Source organism: Oncorhynchus masou, chromosome 23, assembly GCF_036934945.1.
Source record: "Oncorhynchus masou masou isolate Uvic2021 chromosome 23, UVic_Omas_1.1, whole genome shotgun sequence".
In the NCBI taxonomy this organism is placed as follows: Eukaryota; Metazoa; Chordata; class Actinopteri; order Salmoniformes; family Salmonidae; genus Oncorhynchus; species Oncorhynchus masou.
The window spans coordinates 64,571,606-64,592,497 of record NC_088234.1 but is presented as its reverse complement, the minus strand read 5'-3'; the positions used below and the strand labels follow the sequence as shown (position 1 = coordinate 64,592,497).

At 46.2% G+C, this 20,892-nt stretch overlaps 1 protein-coding gene across 1 annotated transcript in view; it reads left to right on the top strand.

Moving 5' to 3' along the window:
* Positions 1-9,817: 9,817 nt before the first annotated feature.
* Positions 9,818-20,892, top strand: part of LOC135510062 (golgin subfamily A member 7B-like) — a 19,841-nt gene continuing 8,766 nt past the window's right edge. Inside the window, exons 1-2 of the mRNA XM_064930865.1 lie at positions 9,818-9,902; positions 19,374-19,499. Of these exons, the coding sequence (XP_064786937.1) occupies positions 9,891-9,902; positions 19,374-19,499 (138 nt within the window). The 5' untranslated portion in view covers positions 9,818-9,890. The remainder of the gene's footprint in view (positions 9,903-19,373; positions 19,500-20,892) is intronic.

The window sequence follows — 20,892 nt, the reverse complement described above, 5'->3', positions numbered from 1 at the left end:
CTAGTCAGGGGGTAAACTGGCTCTAGATAAACTGGCTCTGGTCGGGGGATAAACTGGCTCTAGTCAGGGGATAAACTGGCTCTAGTCAGGGAATAAACTGGCTCTACTCAGGGGATAAACTGGCTCTAATCAGGAGATAAACTGGCTCTAATCAGGGGGTAAACTGGCTCTAATCAGGAGATAAACTGGCTCTAATCAGGAGATAAACTGGCTCTAATCAGGAGATAAACTGGCTCTAATCAGGGGGTAAACTGGCTCTAATCAGGAGATAAACTGGCTCTAATCAGGAGATAAACTGGCTCTAATCAGGGGGTAAACTGGCTCTAATCAGGAGATAAACTGGCTCTAATCAGGAGATAAACTGGCTCTAATCAGGGGATAAACTGGCTCTAATCAGGAGATAAACTGGCTCTAATCAGGAGATAAACTGGCTCTAATCAGGGGGTAAACTGGCTCTAATCAGGAGATAAACTGGCTCTAATCAGGAGATAAACTGGCTCTAATCAGGGGGTAAACTGGCTCTAGATAAACTGACTCTAGTCAGGGGATAAACTGGCTCTAGTCAGGGGATAAACTGTCTCTAGTCAGGGGATAAAGTAGTTCTAGTCAGGGATGAACCCGCCGCTAATCAGGAGATAAACTGGCTCTAATCAGGGGATAAACTGTCTCTAATCAGGGGATAAACTGGCTCTAATCAGGAGATAAACTGTCTCTAATCAGGAGATAAACTGGCTCTAATCAGGAGATAAACTGGCTCTAATCAGGGGATAAACTGGCTCTAAACAGGGGATAAACTGGCTCTAATCAGGAGATAAACTGGCTCTAATCAGGAGATAAACTGGCTCTAATCAGGAGATAAACTGTCTCTAATCAGGGGATAAACTGTCTCTAATGAGGAGATAAACTGGCTCTAATCAGGGGATAAAAAATTTGATCATATTACTCCAGTGCTAGCCTCCCTACACTGGCTTCCTGTCAAAGCAAGGGCTGATTTCAAGGTTTTACTGCTAACCTACAAAGCATTGCATGGGCTTGCTCCTACCTATCTCTCTGATTTGGTCCTGCCGTACATACCTACACGTACGCTACGGTCACAAGACGCAGGCCTCCTAATTGTCCCTAGAATTTCTAAGCAAACAGCTGGAGGCAGGGCTTTCTCCTATAGAGCTCCATTTTTATGGAACGGTCTGCCTACCCATGTCAGAGACGCAAACTCGGTCTCAACCTTTAAGTCTTTACTGAAGACTCATCTCTTCAGTGGGTCATATGATTGAGTGTAGTCTGGCCCAGGGGTGGGAAGGTGAACGGAAAGGCTCTGGAGCAACGAACCACCCTTGCTGTCTCTGCCTGGCCGGTTCCCCTCTTTCCACTGGGATTCTCTGCCTCTAACCCTATTACAGGGGCTGAGTCACTGGCTTGCTGGGGCTCTCTCATGCCGTCCCTGGAGGGGGTGCGTCACCTGAGTGGGTTGATTCACTGATGTGGTCATCCTGTCTGGGTTGGCGCCCCCCTTGGGTTGTGCCGTGGCGGAGATCTTTGCGGGCTATACTCAGCTTTGTCTCAGGATGGTAAGTTGGTGGTTGAAGATATCCCTCCAGTGGTGTGGGGGCTGTGCTTTGGCATAGTGGGTGGGGTTATATCCTTCCTGTTTGGCCCTGTCCGGGGGTGTCCTCGGGTGGGGCCACAGTGTCTCCTGACCCCTCCTGTCTCAGCCTCCAGTATTTATGCTGCAGTAGTTTATGTGTCGGGGGCTGGGGTCAGTTTGTTATATCTGGAGTACTTCTCCTGTCCAATTCGGTGTCCTGTGTGAATCTAAGTGTGCGTTCTCTAATTCTCTCCTTCTCTCTCTCGGAGGACCTGAGCCCTAGGACCATGCCCCAGGACTACCTGACATGATGACTCCTTGCTGTCCCCAGTCCACCTGGCCGTGCTGCTGCTCCAGTTTCAACTGTTCTGCCTTATTATTATTCGACCATGCTGGTCATTTATGAACATTTGAACATCTTGGCCATGTTCTGTTATAATCTCTACCCGGCACAGCCAGAAGAGGACTGGCCACCCCACATAGCCTGGTTCCTCTCTAGGTTTCTTCCTAGGTTTTGGCTTTTCTAGGGAGTTTTTCCTAGCCACCGTGCTTCTACACCTGCATTGCTTGCTGTTTGGGGTTTTAGGCTGGGTTTCTGTACAGCACTTTGAGATATCAGCTGATGTACGAAGGGCTATATAAATAAATTTGATTTGATTTGATAAACTGTCTCTAATCAGGGGATAAACTGGCTCTAATCAGGAGATAAACTGGCTCTAATCAGGGGATAAACTGTCTCTAATCAGGAGATAAACTGGCTCTAATCAGGAGATAAACTGTCTCTAATCAGGAGATAAACTGTCTCTAATCAGGAGATAAACTGTCTCTAATCAGGGGATAAACTGTCTCTAATGAGGAGATAAACTGGCTCTAATCAGGGGATAAACTGTCTCTAATCAGGAGATAAACTGGCTCTAATCAGGAGATAAACTGGCTCTAATCAGGAGATAAACTGTCTCTAATCAGGGGATAAACTGGCCGGGGATAAACTGGCTCTAATCAGGAGATAAACGGGCTCTAATGAGGAGATAAACTGTCTCTAATCAGGGGATAAACTGTCTCTAATCAGGAGATAAACTGGCTCTAATCAGGAGATAAACTGGCTCTAATCAGGGGATAAACTGGCTCTAATCAGGGGATAAACTGGCTCTAATCAGGAGATAAACTGTCTCTAATCAGGAGATAAACTGTCTCTAGTCAGGGGATAAACTGGCTCACATAATTAACTAACATCATTAACAAGGGATTATACATGAGTGAATTATCACACACACACACACACACACACACACACACACACACACACACACACACACACACACACACACACACACACACACACACACACACACACACACACACACACACACACACACACACACACACACACACACACACTCTCTATCTCTCTCTCTCTTTCTCTCACCCTCTCTTTCTATCCCTCCAACCCTTTCTTTCTCTCCCTGTTTTTATTCCTTCTCCAGCTGGAGGAGATGCTCCCTGGTTCCGTTTGCTGGGTTGGCAGATTGTTTTTACGGTGCAACCTCTTAAATCTTCCCCCTCTCCTCCTCTCTATTGTTTTTAGGGCTGTTTGATTTGGTTCCCACGGAGCTTAGTGGTCGTAACTCTGGGCTTTGGACGGAATATGGAAGTCAGGACACTGAACTGTCCCAGGGACACCAAACGGCTCCAGACATCCCAGGTTGCACATTACTTTGTGATGCATCAGGTGATGTCCATGCATACCGAGTAGGCTGGTAAACTAATGTGGATATTTGAACATGTATCGATGCTGTTTTGACTTACAAGCTTTATTTCTTACCCTGCTGTTCTTATTGGACAATTACATTCAATGCTTACTTTGACTTTACCACCTAGTTTACTAAGATAACATTCCAATGTACATCAACCATCTGGGAAAGAGTTAGAGAAGACAGGAGAGAGGTTGATGGGGGGGTTGCGTTGGTGTCTTCCATCGATGTATATCAACCGGGGCCAAACCTGCTTTGCTGCAGGTTTTGCTGCATGACCCCATCCCTCGTGGTTGAATAGACCGCAGTGGTTGGCACATCGTATGACCAAACAATCAAGAAAGCTTATCCAAGTATGAGCAAATGACAGACGGTGATCAACAGTGCCAGACGAGGATGACAGTGTTCTGAAGCAAAGTTTTGGAGTAGAGTTTGACCCTGGGTGCTGTGAGACTTGGAGAGTGTTGGTGATGTGAGACTTGGAGACTGTGGGTGATGTTTATTTGCTTTCAGAGAGATTCCAAGTTCATATTATTTTATTTTCTCCTTTGCAGGAATTCTCATTTCCTGTCATGTCAGAAGGGAACATGATGGGAGTGGATTTCAACGCTGTGTGTGTGTGTGTGTGTGTGTGTGTGTGTGTGTGTGTGTGTGTGTGTGTGTGTGTGTGTGTGTGTGTGTGTGTGTGTGTGTGTGTGTGTGTGTGGTGTGCGTGCGTGCGCGCAGGCTTGCGCCTCCTACTGTGATTAAGTCAACGTTGGGGAGGCGGGTGTTTGTGGTGGCACAATGCCTGGCCACACACACACACACACACACACACACACACACACACACACACACACACACACACACACACACACACACACACACACACACACACACACACACACACACACACACACACACACACACACACACACACATTTGATTTCTCCAAGCTGTTAGGCCAAGCACACCCCCTAGTCCTAGGGCACAACCCAAACGGTGCCCTATCCCCTATATACTGCACCCCTTGGGTCCTGGTCAAAACTGGTGCAATGATTCCATAGGGAATAGGGTGCCATTTAGGACGCAACCCCAGTCTTCAAAGCTGGGTAGCCTTTCAATGAAGGGGACAGTTCAGCATTCCTGAAAGGCCTGAGCACGGATGGAAATTCCAGATAGCTCTCAGACTGCTGGCAACAGGGAACACACATACACACACGCAAATACACACACGCACACACAGTACAGGCAGGATGGCACTTTCACCCAGTGTCTCCATGAAGTTTATGGAGTTGGCTGTGAAGTTTAGAGTTGGCTGTGTTGTTGGCCGTGTTGCTGTCCATGTTGCTGGCCGTGTTGCTGGCCGTGTTGTTGGCCATGTTGCTGGACGTGTTGTTGGACATGTTGCTGGCTATTCTTGCTCACTGTGTTGTTGGCCATGAAGTTGGCCGTGTTGCTGGACGTGTTGTTGGACGTGTTGCTGGCTATTCTTGCTCACAGTATTGCTGGCTATTCTTGCTTACTGTTTTGCTGGCCGTGAAGTTGGCCGTGTTGCTGGCCGTGTTGTTGGCCATGTTGCTGGCCGTGTTGCTGGATGTGTTGCTGGCTATTCTTGCTCACTGTGTTGCTGGCCGTGAAGTTGGCCGTGTTGCTGCACGTGTTGTTGGACGTGTTGCTGGCCGTGTTGTTGGCCGTGTTTCTGGCCATGTTGCTGGCCATGTTGCTGGCCGTGTTACTGGCCGTGTTGTTGGCCATGTTGCTTGCCGTGTTGTTGGCCGTGTTGTTGGCCCTGTTCAAAGGAGGGGGCAGACAGCTCCTATAACCTTTTAACATCTCTCCTCTCTCTCTCCAAAGTCAACAGTCTGTCAGGGATCTGATGCCATTTGAACAGAGGTTTTACACATATCCAAAATAATAACACATTCATTCTGTCAGAGCTCTGATGCCATTTGAACAGAGAGGTTTTACACACATCTGTAAGGACTGATACCGGAAATGAGAAGCAGGTACCGGGAGTCAACATTTTAATCAGGAACAGAAAGGTAACAGAACAGCGTCAGCACATGGGTAAACAAAGACAAACGACAATTAATGCTGAAGCAGGGAACAGAGCGAGGAACCAGACAGATATAGGGAAGGTAATGACAGAGGTGATTGAGTCCAGGTGAGTCCAATAATCGCTGATGCATGTGACGGGGGGAAGGCAGGTGTGCGTAATGATGGTGGCAGGAGTGCGCAATGCTGGGGAGCCTGGCGCCCTCGAGCGCCAGGGGGGAAGAGCGGGAGCAGGCGTGACACACATCCAAAATAATAACACATGAAGTCTGCCAGGACTCTGATCCCATTTGAACAGAGAGGTTTTACACACATCCAAAATAATAACACATGAAGTCTGCCAGGACTCTGATCCCATTTGAACAGAGAGGTTTTACACACATCCAAAATAATAACACATGAAGTCTGCCAGGACTCTGATCCCATTTGAACAGAGAGGTTTTACACACATCCAAAATAATAACATATCAAGTGCTATTGAACAAAGGGAGACAGATAAAGGGGGAATGTCCCCTCAGCTTTATAAAATATCCATTTGTGTGTGGCCTTTTTCTCTATCTAATTTAACATGTGTAGGGCCACGAGTTTTTCTATCCAGAATGTTGAAGATGAGCTTTCTGTACATATCATCTTTAGCAGATGTTTTGCGGGTGTAGTGAAATTCTTCTGCTTAAACTGCTACTTTTGTGGCCATAACATTATGTATAATGACACCAATGGGCCTACTGTATAACGAGCTGCAACCTAATACATAGATGCCAAACTAAATATAAAGCCAATCTAACCAAACCTAATTCCGGTAGTCTTCATTAAAAGAGCTTAAAGCCAAAACAACTTCTACCCACAGCCATCTTCAAGACGTCACAGAAAAGGGCTTCAAACACAAACTGGCATTTGGGGATGGAAACCAAAACCATGCATATTTTGTAAAATGTATATTGTATACATTAGGATTGAAAATGAAGCGTTTGTGTGCGTGTGTGTGTGTGTGTGCGTGTGTGTGTGTGTGTGTGTGTGTGTGTGTGTGTGTGTGTGTGTGTGTGTGTGTGTGTGTGTGTGTGTGTGTGTGTGTGTGTGTGTGTGTGTGTGTGTGTGTGTGTGTGTGTGTGTGTGTGTCAATTTGTTATAATAATTTCAGATTTCCAAGCCCAGTGATAATTTTCCACTGATGGGCACATTCAGACACATTCAGAGGCCAGAATGAGATGCTTTATGAGTTCATCAGCTTGCGTTACAATCCCAGTATGAAGGGGAATGCATGCATTCAATCATTGTGGTAATCAGACCTCCCCAACCTAGCAATTTACCCTGGCCATGTGCCCTCCGTTGGTGAACCAAAACCAATATCCCCTATCTTTCAGGCCTCAGTCAAACACTCACAACTGTAAACAAACATCTTGGCCATACCGTGTGCCTGTGTCAATCCACGCACGCACGCTAACATACACACACAAACACACACACACACAGACATAAAGACCCACGTCAATCTCCTTTTCAAGAGCTGGACTTATTTCGTATTTCCTGCTAACTCTACACCAGAGCAGGGACTACCAGACCCAAACACACACTGATTTGTGGTCAACGCTGTCTTGTCTGACTGAGTGTGGGCTGTGCCAGCCATGGGCCAAACATATGCATGTATGAGAGCCCATCTCGATTGTATATCAGTTTTGAGTCTGAATTAAAAGGAATTAAAAGGAAGTAAAATGTAATTCCATGACATTCAAAGAAATTCAAAAAATGAAAGGCTTGATCCATTTTTTTGAGAAATATGTTTCTGCTTCTTTGAAAAACCATAGGAGAAATTGTAGATCGAAAGTACTTTGTCTCACTAGTACTTTGTCTCACTATGTTTGACTACGGACTGATGGTGAAGCTAAAGTTACAGCAGGAGATTTGAGGACACTTGAAGCCTGGACACACACACACACACACACAGACACACGAACACACGAACACACACACACACACACACACACACACACACACACACACACACACACACACACACACACACACACACACACACACACACACACACACACACACACACACACACACACACACACACACACACACACGCAGGGGGAATATGTGCCATGCATCCATTCATGCAAACCGAGGTAAACAGTAGGATTCAGATACTGTTAGTTCAGCATGCTTCTTATTATGGAGGCTAGTCTAGTGTTAGATCTTATTTACATTCAGAATGGATAGATGGTTATGACTGAGTCTGTGGATGTTTCTGTGTGTGTTTGCGCGGTTGTGTACATTCGTGTGTGTGAAAGAGCGATGGGGATAAAGAGGGATGGTGGGAAGGAATGAGGTGGGAGTGAGAAATGGACGGGAAAGAGGGTATCTCTTGTACTAGCCGTGAATTGCTTATCGAATAGTTTATCTTAAAAGGTTCCCAACTGCTACTGTACCGTTTGGCACTCACACTCTAATGATAAATGTTTAATCAAAGCACTCACTACAGGTATGGAATTAAACACCCTGTTATATACACAATGGTTATGACACACGTACACACAATCACTCTGGACTCAATGAACTATGATGGCTGCAGCGAATTAGCTGGCAAAACTAAATTGGATGTGAACCTGCGACACTAAGCTCTTACAACTCACTGTTAAATGTACCAATGATTGTTGATTATGTAACTTATAGCTGTCTAACGTTTCTCCCTCAGTGTTTGTGCTTGACTACGTTATACTGTCAACACAAGCAATCATACATATAGTATCACCTAATGTTGTGTTTGATCTTTTTATCAACTTAAGTTCTCGTGAACATTACAAGTTTTGAACTTCCATTTGCTATTCATGGCTTGTTGACCTCATTGACCTGAGCTCATACAACTCGATTTTGAGTTTAAAAAAAGCATAATGTATGAATTATTTTGACTATAAAAAACACTCAGATGAAACATATTGTGCTATTTATCACAGACTACTTTGTGTCAAAGTTTAACAAGGACTCTCTCCTCCTCACCAGTGTCATGATCAAAGATATGATCAACATGTCACATCCTGACCTTAGTTCCTTTTGTATGTCTCTGTTTTAGGTTGGTCAGGGGGTGAGTTGGGGTGGACATTCTATGTTTGTATTTCTATGTGCTTGGCCTGGTATGGTTCCCAATCAGAGGCAGCTGTCAATCATTGTCTCTGATTGAGAACCATACTTAGGCTGCCTGGTTTTGCCCTTGAGTTTTGGGTAGTTGTTTTCTGTTTCATATCTGTACCAGACAGAACTGTTTCGGTTTAGTTCGTTCAAGTTGTTGTTTTTGTATTTTCAGTGTTCTATTAAAATAATTATGAACACGTGCCACGCTGCACCTTGGTCCTCACCTTCTTCTCTCGAATGCCGTTACACAAGAGCCTCACATACAGTATATAGTTTGGTCATTGTGCTGCCAAAGAATGAATTGTGAGCAATGCCTCAAAAAAGCTTTATATACCAGAGCTACAAGAAAAGTTCTATATATTATTGAAACAATGTTGTGATTGTTTGTGAGATTGCCAAAAGGTGGCGTTCCCTCTGGGAAAGATTCTATTGGGGAAAGGTTCCCATGGGGGTTGCCATGGAAGCTAAGAAGGGGAAGCTAAGTGTGTGTTTTCTGTCACCATCTACATACCTTATCATGTGGGGGTCTGGGAGAGGAAGTGTGTCCATCTGATGAATGGGCATGTGCCTGAATTCAATTTCATACACTAATTGTAGTCTCACCCATTAATTTCTAATGACTGGTCAAAGGGAACACCACAAGTATACACAAGTTAAATATAACACCCAAAATGTAATGAAAATCATCTAAATGTTTTTTGTGTGTTCAGATGTGGACAAAGTCATGGAACCTTATGGAAATCAGATTAAATTAACTACATTTTTCAGAGAGAACTTGCAAATCAGTCCAATTCGACAGGAACACAGCAATGTTGATTGTTGATGATTGTTGCCTCAAGTTTCTCTCTCAGTCTTTGTGCGTGACTGAGTTATCAAGGAAACAGCGGGAGATAATGGTTGTTGTTGTTTACAGCTGATGGAGAGAAGGATGGAGAGAAGGATGGAAAAGCAGGCATTTCCTATTAATTATTAATAAACGTGGGAAACCACAAAGGGTAAAAGAAAAATGACCTCTGTTTTTTACACAGAGGAATCAGTTATATATTGTTACACAGCATCCTTTCTTTGAAGACACCTGTCTGCTCTTTCATATCTCAGAACTTCTCCTTCTTCTCCATCATTCCTATAATTATAAACTATCCACGTTTTGTAATGACCCAATTACCAACCACTCACCCCAGATCATCTCTCTCTCTCTCTCTCTCTCTCTCTCTCTCTCTCTCTCTCTCTTACTCACTCACTCACTCACTCACTCACTCACTCACTCACACACACACACACATACACGACACACACTCCAGCCTCGCTAGTGCGTTCCCGCCCTCCCGCGAAGCTCGAGCCGCGCAGTCCCAAGAGCAGAAGATTTCAGCACGTCTCATGGCAACATGTCGACTGAGGTAACAATTTCGGCTAATTTAACGTCTTCGTTCTTGTGGATAATAATGAATGGAAATGTATATATTTTTTCTAATTGTGAGAGAAACGGAATGGAAGGTTGATTTTGTCTCATTTGGTTAGTCTGATAGCGATATGCAGTTTATCCTTGCTGTGCCTTTGATTCAACCGAGGAGATACGGGCTGTTTGAATGAACAACGAAGTAGCCAACACCTGGTGCACTGTATCATTCGGTGGCGGGAGGGTCGTTTTAACAAGGCGGAAACGGGGATCAACAACAAGAAGGCAGCTGGCAGCAAACTGCATAATATTTTACCTGTCGGCCAAATGTAAAGACAGTCACACTTTTTCTTTCACCGGTAGACCACTGTATGTTCCGAATGTCAAAGAAAGAGTAACTGTCAATTCCGTTATCCAAGGCGCATATCAATGTATGAATCTTGATCAAGGCTACATTTCTTGAACGTATGTCTGTGTCCCTCCATGACTCCAACTTGGTTGGTCGGATGGGTACACGCAGCCAGAGGTCACTCCACCATATAATGATCAGCACCATGGACAGAGGCAAAGATGTGTCTGTGTGAGTGTGTGTGTGGGTGTGTTTGTGTGTGTGTGTGTGCGTGCTTGTGTGTGGTCACATTTCTCATTATATTATGCATACTCTGGAAATGTTAATACATTGCTATGCAGAGCTGGCTGAGTTCTAAATGACATTCTGGGTTAGACATTTTACATTACATATTAGGCATTTAGCAGACCCTCTTATCCAGAGAGACATACAGTGTTGAGTGCATACATTTTCATACTTTTTTGAAGACGAAGCATACTCACTTGAAGTGTAACCTGGCCTAAAACCTAAAGAGTAACCTGGCCTAAACCTGAAGACTTGTGCAGACTTGGCTCTTGCTCAGTGGGTGTAAACAGTCTTGAAATGTGTCGATCATCTGTGTTCAGCACCAGGTTGGTCACACCAGGAATCTGAACAAGATTTCAACACTAATCCCCAAATCATCTGAACAGGATTTCAACACTAATTTCTAAGTCATCTGGATTGTAGCTGCCTATATTCCTTAGCCTGGATGTGCTGTGATGCTGTGTCCTCTAACTAACAGCATCAACAACTCACACACAAACACACACCGTTCACAAACAAATTCCTCTAACTAACTAACTGTGTGTGTGTGTGTGTGTGTGTGTGTGTGTGTGTGTGTGTGTGTGTGTGTGTGTGTGTGTGTGTGTGTGTGTCTCTGCGGGTGTGTGAGTGTTAGTGAGGCTGTGTTATTTTTAGCAAGTTGTAATGCCTGCAGGGATGTGCTCTGACTGTTTGCCTGTCGCTGTCTGATGGGGTGACTTTCCTGGTTGTCTGATGTCACTGTCTGATGGGGTGACTGTCCTAGTTGTCTGATGTCACTCTGTGATGGGGTGACTGTCCTAGTTGTCTGATGTCACTGTCTGATGGGGTGACTTTCCTGGCTGTCTGATGTCACTGTCTGATGGGGTGACTTTCCTGGCTGTCTGATGTCACTGTCTGATGGGGTGACTTTCCTGGCTGTCTGATGGGGTGACTGTCCTGGTTGTCTGATGTCACTCTGTGATGGGGTGACTGTCCTAGTTGTCTGATGTCACTGTCTGATGAGGTGACTTTCCTGGTTGTCTGATGTCACTGTCTGATGGGGTGACTTTCCTGGTTGTCTGATGTCACTGTCTGATGGGGTGACTTTCCTGGCTGTCTGATGTCACTGTCTGATGGGGTGACTGTCCTAGTTGTCTGATGTCACTGTCTGATGGGGTGACTTTCCTGGCTGTCTGATGTCAGTGTGTGATGACTGTCCTGGTTGTCTGATGTCACTGTATGATGGCATATTATATTATCCTTTTAACCACTAATCTGATAAATTGTTTATTAATTAATTAAAATAAAGCAGTTACATGTCACTCAGTAGACACTGCTGCCCAAACAGTACAGTGAGTGTATGCATTTGTTGTGTGATCCTTGCAGGAATTGAACCCTCAACCTTTGAGATGCTACCGCCACGCTCTAACCAACTGGCGTTTTGACCAGTGAAGGGCTTAGATTGTGACCCAAAATGGCTCCCTATTCCCTACTTAGTGCACTACTTTTGACCAAAGACCTATGGCACTAAGGAATAGGGTGCCATTTGGGACACGCTCTAACCAACTGGCGTTTTGACCAGTGAAGGGCTTAGATTGTGACCCAAAATGGCTCCCTATTCCCTACTTAGTGCACTACTTTTGACCAAAGACCTATGGCACTAAGGAATAGGGTGCCATTTGGGACACGCCCTAACCAACTGGCGTTTTGACCAGTGAAGGGCTTAGATTGTGACCCAAAATGGCTCCTTATTCCCTACTTAGTGCACTACTTTTGACCAAAGACCTATGGCACTAAGGAATAGGGTGCCATTTGGGACACAGTCTTAGTGTCCTGGGATGTTGTTCAGACTCCTCTACCCTCTACAGATGGGTAGTGGGCAGAGCTGTACCCTTTACAAATGGGTGGGGGCTGTACCCTCTACATATGGTTGGAGGGCAGAGCTGTACCCTTTTATTGATGTGTGGAGAGCAGAGCTGTACCCTTTACAGATGGGTAGGGGGCCGAGCTGTACCCTCTACAGATGGGTAGGGGTCAGAGCTGTACCCTTTACAGATGGGTAGGGGTCAGAGCTGTACCCTCTACAGATGGGTAGGGGGCAGAGCTGTACCCTTTACAGGTGGGTAGAGGGCAGAGCTGCACAGCCTATGGTACTGTATGTCTGTGAGGCTTCAGCTCAGCCCAGTGACTAAATCTGTGTTCGAATACTCATACTAACTGCATTAATCCTACTATTTGTGATGTAAATGTAAGTATGTAGTATGTTTATTGGTCATAGTATAGATAGAACTTGGAATGGTTAAAGGTCAATGATGTCATACTACATTTGCCAAAATAAGAAGTACACAAGCAGTGGACACTAGACCCATAATCTATACAAGCAGTGGACACTAGGCCCATAATCTATACAAGCAGTGGACACTAGGCCCATAATCTATACAAGCAGTGGACACTAGGGCCATAATCTATACAAGCAGTGGACACTAGGCCCATAATCTATACAAGCAGTGGACACTAGGGCCCATAATGTATACAAGCAGTGGACACTATGGCCCATAATCTATACAAGCAGTGGACACTAGGGCCCATAATCTATACAAGCAGTGGACACTAGGGCCCATAATCTATACAAGCAGTGGACACTAGACCCATAATCTATACAAGCAGTGGACACTAGGGCCCATAATCTATACAAGCAGTGGACACTAGACCCATAATCTATACAAGCAGTGGACACTAGGCCCATAATCTATACAAGCAGTGGACACTAGGGCCCATAATCTATACAAGCAGTGGACACTAGGGCCCATAATCTATACAAGCAGTGGACACTAGGGCCCATAATCTATACAAGCAGTGGACACTAGGCCCATAATGTATACAAGCAGTGGACACTAGGGCCCATAATGTATACAAGCAGTGGACACTAGGGCCCATAATGTATACAAGCAGTGGACACTAGGCCCATAATCTATACAAGCAGTGGACACTAGGGCCCATAATCTATACAAGCAGTGGACACTAGGGCCCATAATGTATACAAGAAATGGACACTAGGGTTCATAATCTATACAAGCAGTGGGCACTCGGCCCATAATCTATATAAGCAGTGGACACTAGGGCCCATCATGTATACAAGCAGTGGACACTAGGGCCCATAATCTATACAAGCAGTGGACACTAGGGCCCATAATCTATACAAGCAGTGGACACTAGGGCCCATAATCTATACAAGCAGTGGACACTAGGGCCCATAATGTATATAAGCAGTGGACACTAGGGTCCATAATCTATACAAGCAGTGGACACTAGGCCCATAATGTTTACAAGCAGTGGACACTAGGGCCCATAATCTATACAAGCAGTGGACACTAGGCCCCATTTCCTTGCTTTTAGGGCCCATAATGCAATTATTCAGAAAATGGGCATGGCTTCACAACGTTTTCAGATTTAAAGAAAATGGCGGAAATATGATCAACGAGAGCGGATACACACTTATTGCTTTAATGAATTCTGAAAAATGTTAACAAAATATTCAGCAATGTCATAAAGTAATGCCTTTTCAAATAAGTTACATTGACTGACAATTTGTTCGCTATGCTTTCCTTATGAAACGGATAGCATTTCATTACAACAGTAGGTTAGCTAGCTACCTAACGTTAGTTGGCTACTAATACATAACTTGCCAGTATTTTAACTACATGCTATCTAACTAACTACCCAACGTTTATTGACTTGATTATTCCTGTCTTTCTTAGTTTAAGTAAGGGGTAAAGTCATTGTGCGTTCTCAATGGAGATTCGGGTGCATTTCTAAATTCTCACTGGTTATCTACTCTGATTTCAGAGCACTCTCGTCTGAGTGTAGCCAGAGCATCCAGTGTCCGCTCTGAACCCTACGAATTCACAAACGGACAATCTGACAATGCTCTGAAATTACAAACGCCCAGATCTCACTCTGAGCTCACTCTGGCACTCCAGATTGAATTTAATAACATACCCGAAGTAGTAAAATGTCTAGTTTGTCATTTGTTATGCTAACAAGCTAGCAAGAGGTTGCATAGCAACAGCATCAACTTCCGGTAGACAGGCAAAGCTCTAGTACACTCAACAGAACGGATACTGTTTGTTTACAGTATACTAAATTGAACTAATAGTAGATAAGTATGTAGTATATACTCAGTAAGTATGTAGTATACAATATGTTAGTGTGGGTATTTTGTCTCAGGCGGTCCCACTCTCTGACCTGGCCCGCTGGTTAGCGCTCTTGTGTGTGCGTATGTGGGGTGGGGGGGTGTCAAGGTCTTTGCTGTCCACTGTAACAAGCACAGTTGTTGCTCAGAGACTCCTAGGCCTTGTCAGACTGTATTCTGTGTTCTGTCAGACCCACTGGTTTGTGGAGGCCAGCGTGAGATAGGGTTTCTGACCATGTAAGTTAGGCAGTGGAGCCAAACACTGAGCTGTCAGATTGGTCTGTTGTGTTTCCAGGCCTTCGAGTCGATGGCAGAGCCGTGCGGATTTTCTCTGGTGGTCCATCAAACACACACACACACACACACACACACACACACACACACACACACACACACACACACACACACACACACACACACACACACACACACACACACACACACACACACACACACACACACACACACACACACACACACACACACACAGGTGACACATCTCATGTCCAAGACCCATCAATTATCCATGACATATTTAATGTGAACAGGCTGCTGCCGTTTGTAACCATCACCCACTGGAGTCTCAAATGCAGCTCATATAGCAGCCAGGTCACCCATGATACAAGTCAGTAATCGACGTCCATCCATGTCTGAGAACGTAGGTTTCCGTTTTGCAAGGGTTTTGTGGACGGGTATGATGGACAAGCATAAGCATCTGTCTCTGATTCCAAAGGTTGCACGTTTGTTTGTTTTAAGCCTATCCCAAACCTTAACCCTTACTTTAACTCTTAACCCTTACTTTAATTATTCCGAGTTGAGGCCTAACATCCTGAGGAAAGCAGTCAGAACAAGCTGGTTGTTAAAAAGGAGAGAGAGTGCAAAAGAACCCTTTCGGAACAATGTGTATGTCTGTGTCGTGTGTGGAGTGAGAGAGACAGAGAGCAGAGAAGGATGAAGACAGAGAGGGATGAAGGGAGAGAAAGGTGGAGGGAGAGAGGGATGAAGGGAGAGAAAGGTGGAGGGAGAGAGGGATGAAGGGAGAGAAGGGTGGAGGGAGAAAGGGATGAAGGGAGAGTAGGGTGGAGGGAGAGAGGGATGAAGGTAGAGAAGGGTGGAGGGAGAGAGGGATGAAGGGAGAGAAGGATGGTGGGAGAGAGGGATGAAGGGAGAGAAGGGTGGAGGGAGAGAGGGATGAAGGGAGAGAAGAAAGGAGGGAGAGAGGGATGAAGGGAGAGAAGAAAGGAAGGAGAGAGGGATGAAGGGAGAGAAGGATGGAGGGAGAGAGGGATGAAGGGAGAGAAGAAAGGAAGGAGAGAGGGATGAAGGTAGAAAAGGGTGGAGGGAGAGAGGGATGAAGGGAGAGAAGAAAGGAAGGAGAGAGGGATGAAGGGAGAGAAGGGTGGAGGGAGAGAGGGATGAAGGGAGAGAAGAAAGGAAGGAGAGAGGGATGAAGGTAGAGAAGGGTGGAGTGAGAGAGACAGAGAGCAGAGAAGGATGAAGACAGAGAGGTATGAAGGGAGAGAAAGGTGGAGGGAGAGAGGGATGAAGGTAGAGAAGGGTGGAGGGAGAAAGGGATGAAGGGAGAGAAGGGTGGAGGGAGAGAGGGATGAAGGTAGAGTAGGGTGGAGGGAGAGAGGGATGAAGGTAGAGAAGGGTGGAGGGAGAGAGGGATGAAGGGAGAGAAGGATGAAGGGAGAGAGGGATGAAGGGAGAGAAGGGTGGAGGGAGAGAGGGATGAAGGGAGAGAAGAAAGGAGGGAGAGAGGGATGGAGGGAGAGAAGAGTGGAGGGAGAGAGGGATAAAGGGAGAGAAGGATGGAGGGGGAGAGGGATGGAGGGAGAGAAGGATGGAGGGAGAGAGGGATGGAGGGAGAGAGGGATGAAGGGAGAGAAGGATGGAGGGAGATAGGGATGGAGGGAGGGAGAGAGGGATGAAGGGAGAGAAGGATGGAGGGAGAGAGGGATAGAGGGAGAGAGGGATGAAGGGAGAGAAGGGTGGAGGGAGAGAGGGATGAAGGGAGAGAAGAAAGGAGGGAGAGAGGGATGAAGGGAGAGAAGGATGGAGAGAGGGATGAAGGTAGAGAAGGGTGGAGGGAGAGGGATGAAGGGAGAGAAGGGTGGAGGGAGGGAGCGAGCCAGATAACAGAAGCCCTGTGTAATGATTTAATAGTCTAATTGTTCCCTCCAATCAGTCCTCTAAGGAATAATGGAATTAGTGTGTGTGTTTGTGTGTGTGTGGGGGACTTTGTTTGTTTGTGTGTGTATGGGGGGGGGGGGGGGGTTGTTTTGTAACTAGTCTGTGTTTTGGTTGTTTCCATGTAACCTGTTTTAAAAAGCAAGCGTTGTGCATGATGTGATGCAACTTCTATTAGACGTGTTTGACTTTAGCTGCTGATTGGCTAAGGAAAAAATCTAAGCCAATGAGATCTTCAGAACTTTATTCTGTATTCATGATGAATGAATTAATGTTTTTTTTTATAAACGCGGAATGAGGGAGAACTCGATTTGTTGTTTTGGAAAGTTTGGAAAGTTTCTGAAAAAGTGTTGGTTACTAGCTAGCTACCTTTTAAGTTTGGATCCCTCAACGCGGTTGGTAATCTGTTGCTGGGACCGCTGCAATCTGTCCAGGGATCCTGCTGACCAAGGGTTTGATGAGCTGCTTGGCGTAGCAGCTAGCATAACTGCCACGGTTAGCTGTCTATCAAGCTAGCGGGGTTTCCTTGAGGGCTTGAACGCTGCCCGTGACGCGGTTAGACCTTGTAGCTGGAACCGCGGAACCCAGGCTTGTGACAATCTATATCTAACACGATGACAACCAGATGGCTACCAGCTCAGATGTATATCCAGAACAAATTCAAGGTGTATATCCAGAACAAATTCAAGGTGTATATCCAGAACAAATTCAAGGTGTATATCCAAAACAAATTCAAGGTGTATATCCAGAACAAATTCAAGTTGTATATCCAGAACAAATTCAAGGTGTATATCCAGAACAAATTCAAGGTGTATATCCAGAACAAATTCAAGTTGTATATCCAGAACAAATTCAAGGTGTATATCCAGAACAAATTCAAGGTGTATATCCAGAACAAATTCCAGGTGTATATCCAGAACAAATTCAAGGTGTATATCCAGAACAAATTCAAGGTGTATTTCCAGAACAAATTCAAGTTGTATATCCAGAACAAATTCAAGATGTATATCCAGAACAAATTCAAGGTGTATATCCAGAACAAATTCAAGATGTATATCCAGAACAAATTCAAGGTGTATATCCAGAACAAATTCAAGATGTATATCCAGAACAAATTCAAGAAAGCGTACAGTATTTTATAGAGCCATTATTGAATGGACCTCCCTTCCATCTCATATTGCTCAAATGAACAACAAACCTGGTGTAAAAAAACGGATAAAGCAACACCTCACGGCACAACGCCTCTCCCCTGTTATGTGTGTATTGATATTTAGGCTATGGGTGTTTTTTTAAACGTATGTAGTTCTGTCCTCGATCTGTTCTTTTTTTTAAATGATCTGTATTATGTCATGTTTCATGTGGACCCCAGGAAGAGTAGCTGCTGCTTTCGCAACAGCTAATGGGGATCCTAATAAAATGCAAATAAATCAATTGGAAAGGTACATAGATTCCTATCATCAAGTATGTGAATATCCTGAACTACAACTGTAGTATGCAGCTTGACAATACCATTTACAGTTTCCATTTTAAGCTTCATAAGATCTTTTATATTTGATGCAATTCAAATTCCTGTATCTACCTCTTCATTCACAATGAAAAGAAGAAGGCTTGTTTTGGTAAACAAACAACAGAAGAATGGAGAAGAAAAAAAGATGGAAGGAAGAAAAACCTGAGCTTGAGAAAGAAAGACTAATCTCACGGGACTGACTGAGGGCTGTCAGAGCCTACCTCTCTTCTCTCTCTTCCTCTCATCCCCCTCTTCTCTCTCCCTCCCTCTCCTCTCATCCCCATCTTCTCTCTCTCCCTCTCTTCCCCTCATCCCTCTTTTCTTCTCACTCCCTCTCCTCCTCTCATCCCCCTCTTATTTCTCTCCTCCTCTCATCCCTCTCTTCTCTCTCTCCCTCTCCTCCTCTCATCCCCCTCTATTCTCTTTTCCTCTTGAAATAATGCAGAGATGATAAATTCATGAGTAGTGGCCTGCTTACTGTTGTACAAATGCTGCTTTGAGAGGGACGAAGGGAGAGGCATGTTAGTGTTAGTCAAAATTATATTTAGAGCCACTGAGGGAGAGAGGGATGGCAGAGAGATTGAGGGAGAGAGGGATGGAGGGAGAGATGGATTGGAGGGATGGAGGGAGAGGCGATTGCAGCCACTGAGAGAGACATTAGGGGGACTCTACTGCATTGTCTGGATGTTCTCCTTCTCCCTCTCTCCCTTACCCCTCTTTATTTCACACTCCCCCTCTCTGTCTCTCTCTGTCCTTCTCCCCCTCTTTCTCCCCCTCTCTGTCTCTCTCTGTCTCCCTGTCTCTCTCTCTCCCTCTATCTGCCTCTCTCTCCCCTTCTCTGTCTCTCTCTCTCCCCCTCTCTCCTCCCCCCTCTCTGTCTCTCTCTCCCGTCTCTCTCTCTCTCTCACTCCCCCTTTCTGTATCTCTCTCTCCCGTCTCTCGCCTCTCTCTGTCTCTCTCTTCATAGTTCCATAACCTACAGGAGTTGAGACACAGTGTGTCTGTAGCCACCAAGGTGTTCATCCAGAGAGACTACAGCCAAGGGACTACCTGTCGCTTCCAGACTAAGTTCCCCTCTGAGCTGGACAGCAGGGTGAGCACACACACACACACACGCACACACACACACACACACACACACACACACACACACACACACACACACACACACACACACACACACACACACACACACACACACACACACACACACACACTCCTGTGTGACACATCTCATTTCCAAGAGATGAGAGGGGAGGGCGAGGGGCGAGGGGATATAGGGAGGTTGGGTATAGGGGAGGGAGAGGGGGAGAGGACATAGGGAGGTGGGGTATAGGGGAGGGGACATAGAGAGGTGGGGTATAGGGGGAGGGGACATGGGGAGGTGGGGTATAAGGGAGGGGGAGGGGACATAGGGAGGTGGGGTATAGGGGAGGGGACATAGGGAGGTGGGGTATAGGGGAGGGGACATAGAGAGGTGGGGAATAGGGGAGGGGGCATAGGGAGGTGGGGTATAGGGGAGGGGACATAGGGAGGTGGGGTATAAGGGAGGGGGAGGGGACATAGGGAGGTGGGGTATAGGGGAGGGGACTGGGGACATAGGTAGGTGGGGAATAGGGGAGGGGGCATAGGGAGGTGGGGTATAGGGGAGGGGACATAGGGAGGTGGGGTATAAGGGAGGGGGAGGGGACATCGGGAGGTGGCGTATAGGGGAGGGGACATAGAGAGGTGGGGTATAAGGGCGGGCGGAGGGGACATCGGGAGGTGGCGTATAGAGGAGGGGACATAGGGAGGTGGGATTCTATGGGAGGAGGGAGAGGATATAGGGAGGTGGGGTATAGGGGAGGGGGAGGGAATATAGGGAGGGGGGTTAGGGGAGGGGGAGAGAATATAGGGAGGTGGGAAATAGGGGAGGGGGATGTGACATAGGGTGGTGGGGTATAGGGGAGGGGGGGACATATGGAGATCGGGTATAGGGGAGGGGGGACATAGGGAGGTGAGGTATAGGGGAGGAGGGAGGGGGGATGGGGGAGAGGACATAGGGAGGTGGGGTATAGGGGAGGGGGGACATAGGGAGGTGAGGTATAGGGGAGGAGGGTGGGGGGATGGGGGAGAGGACATAGGGAGGTGGGGTATAGGGTAGGGGGGGAAATTGGGAGGTGAGCTATAGGGGAGGAGGGAGGGGGGATGGGGGAGAGGACATAGGGAGGTGGGGTATAGGGGAGGAGGGAGGGGGGATGGGGGAGAGGACATAGGGAGGTGGGGTATAGGGGAGGAGGGAGGGGGTGGGGGAGAGGACATAGGGAGGTGGGGTATAGGGGAGGAGGGGGATGTCATGTCATGTACAGAGACAGAGTGTGGGAAGCAGGTAGAGAGGCAAGTGTAAGGAGAGAGGGAGAGTGAAGAGAGGAAGAGGTGATGAGTGAGAAGATGGATAGAGAGGGGGACAAGAGAAGGATTGTTTCAGGAACAGATAGCTTTGAGAG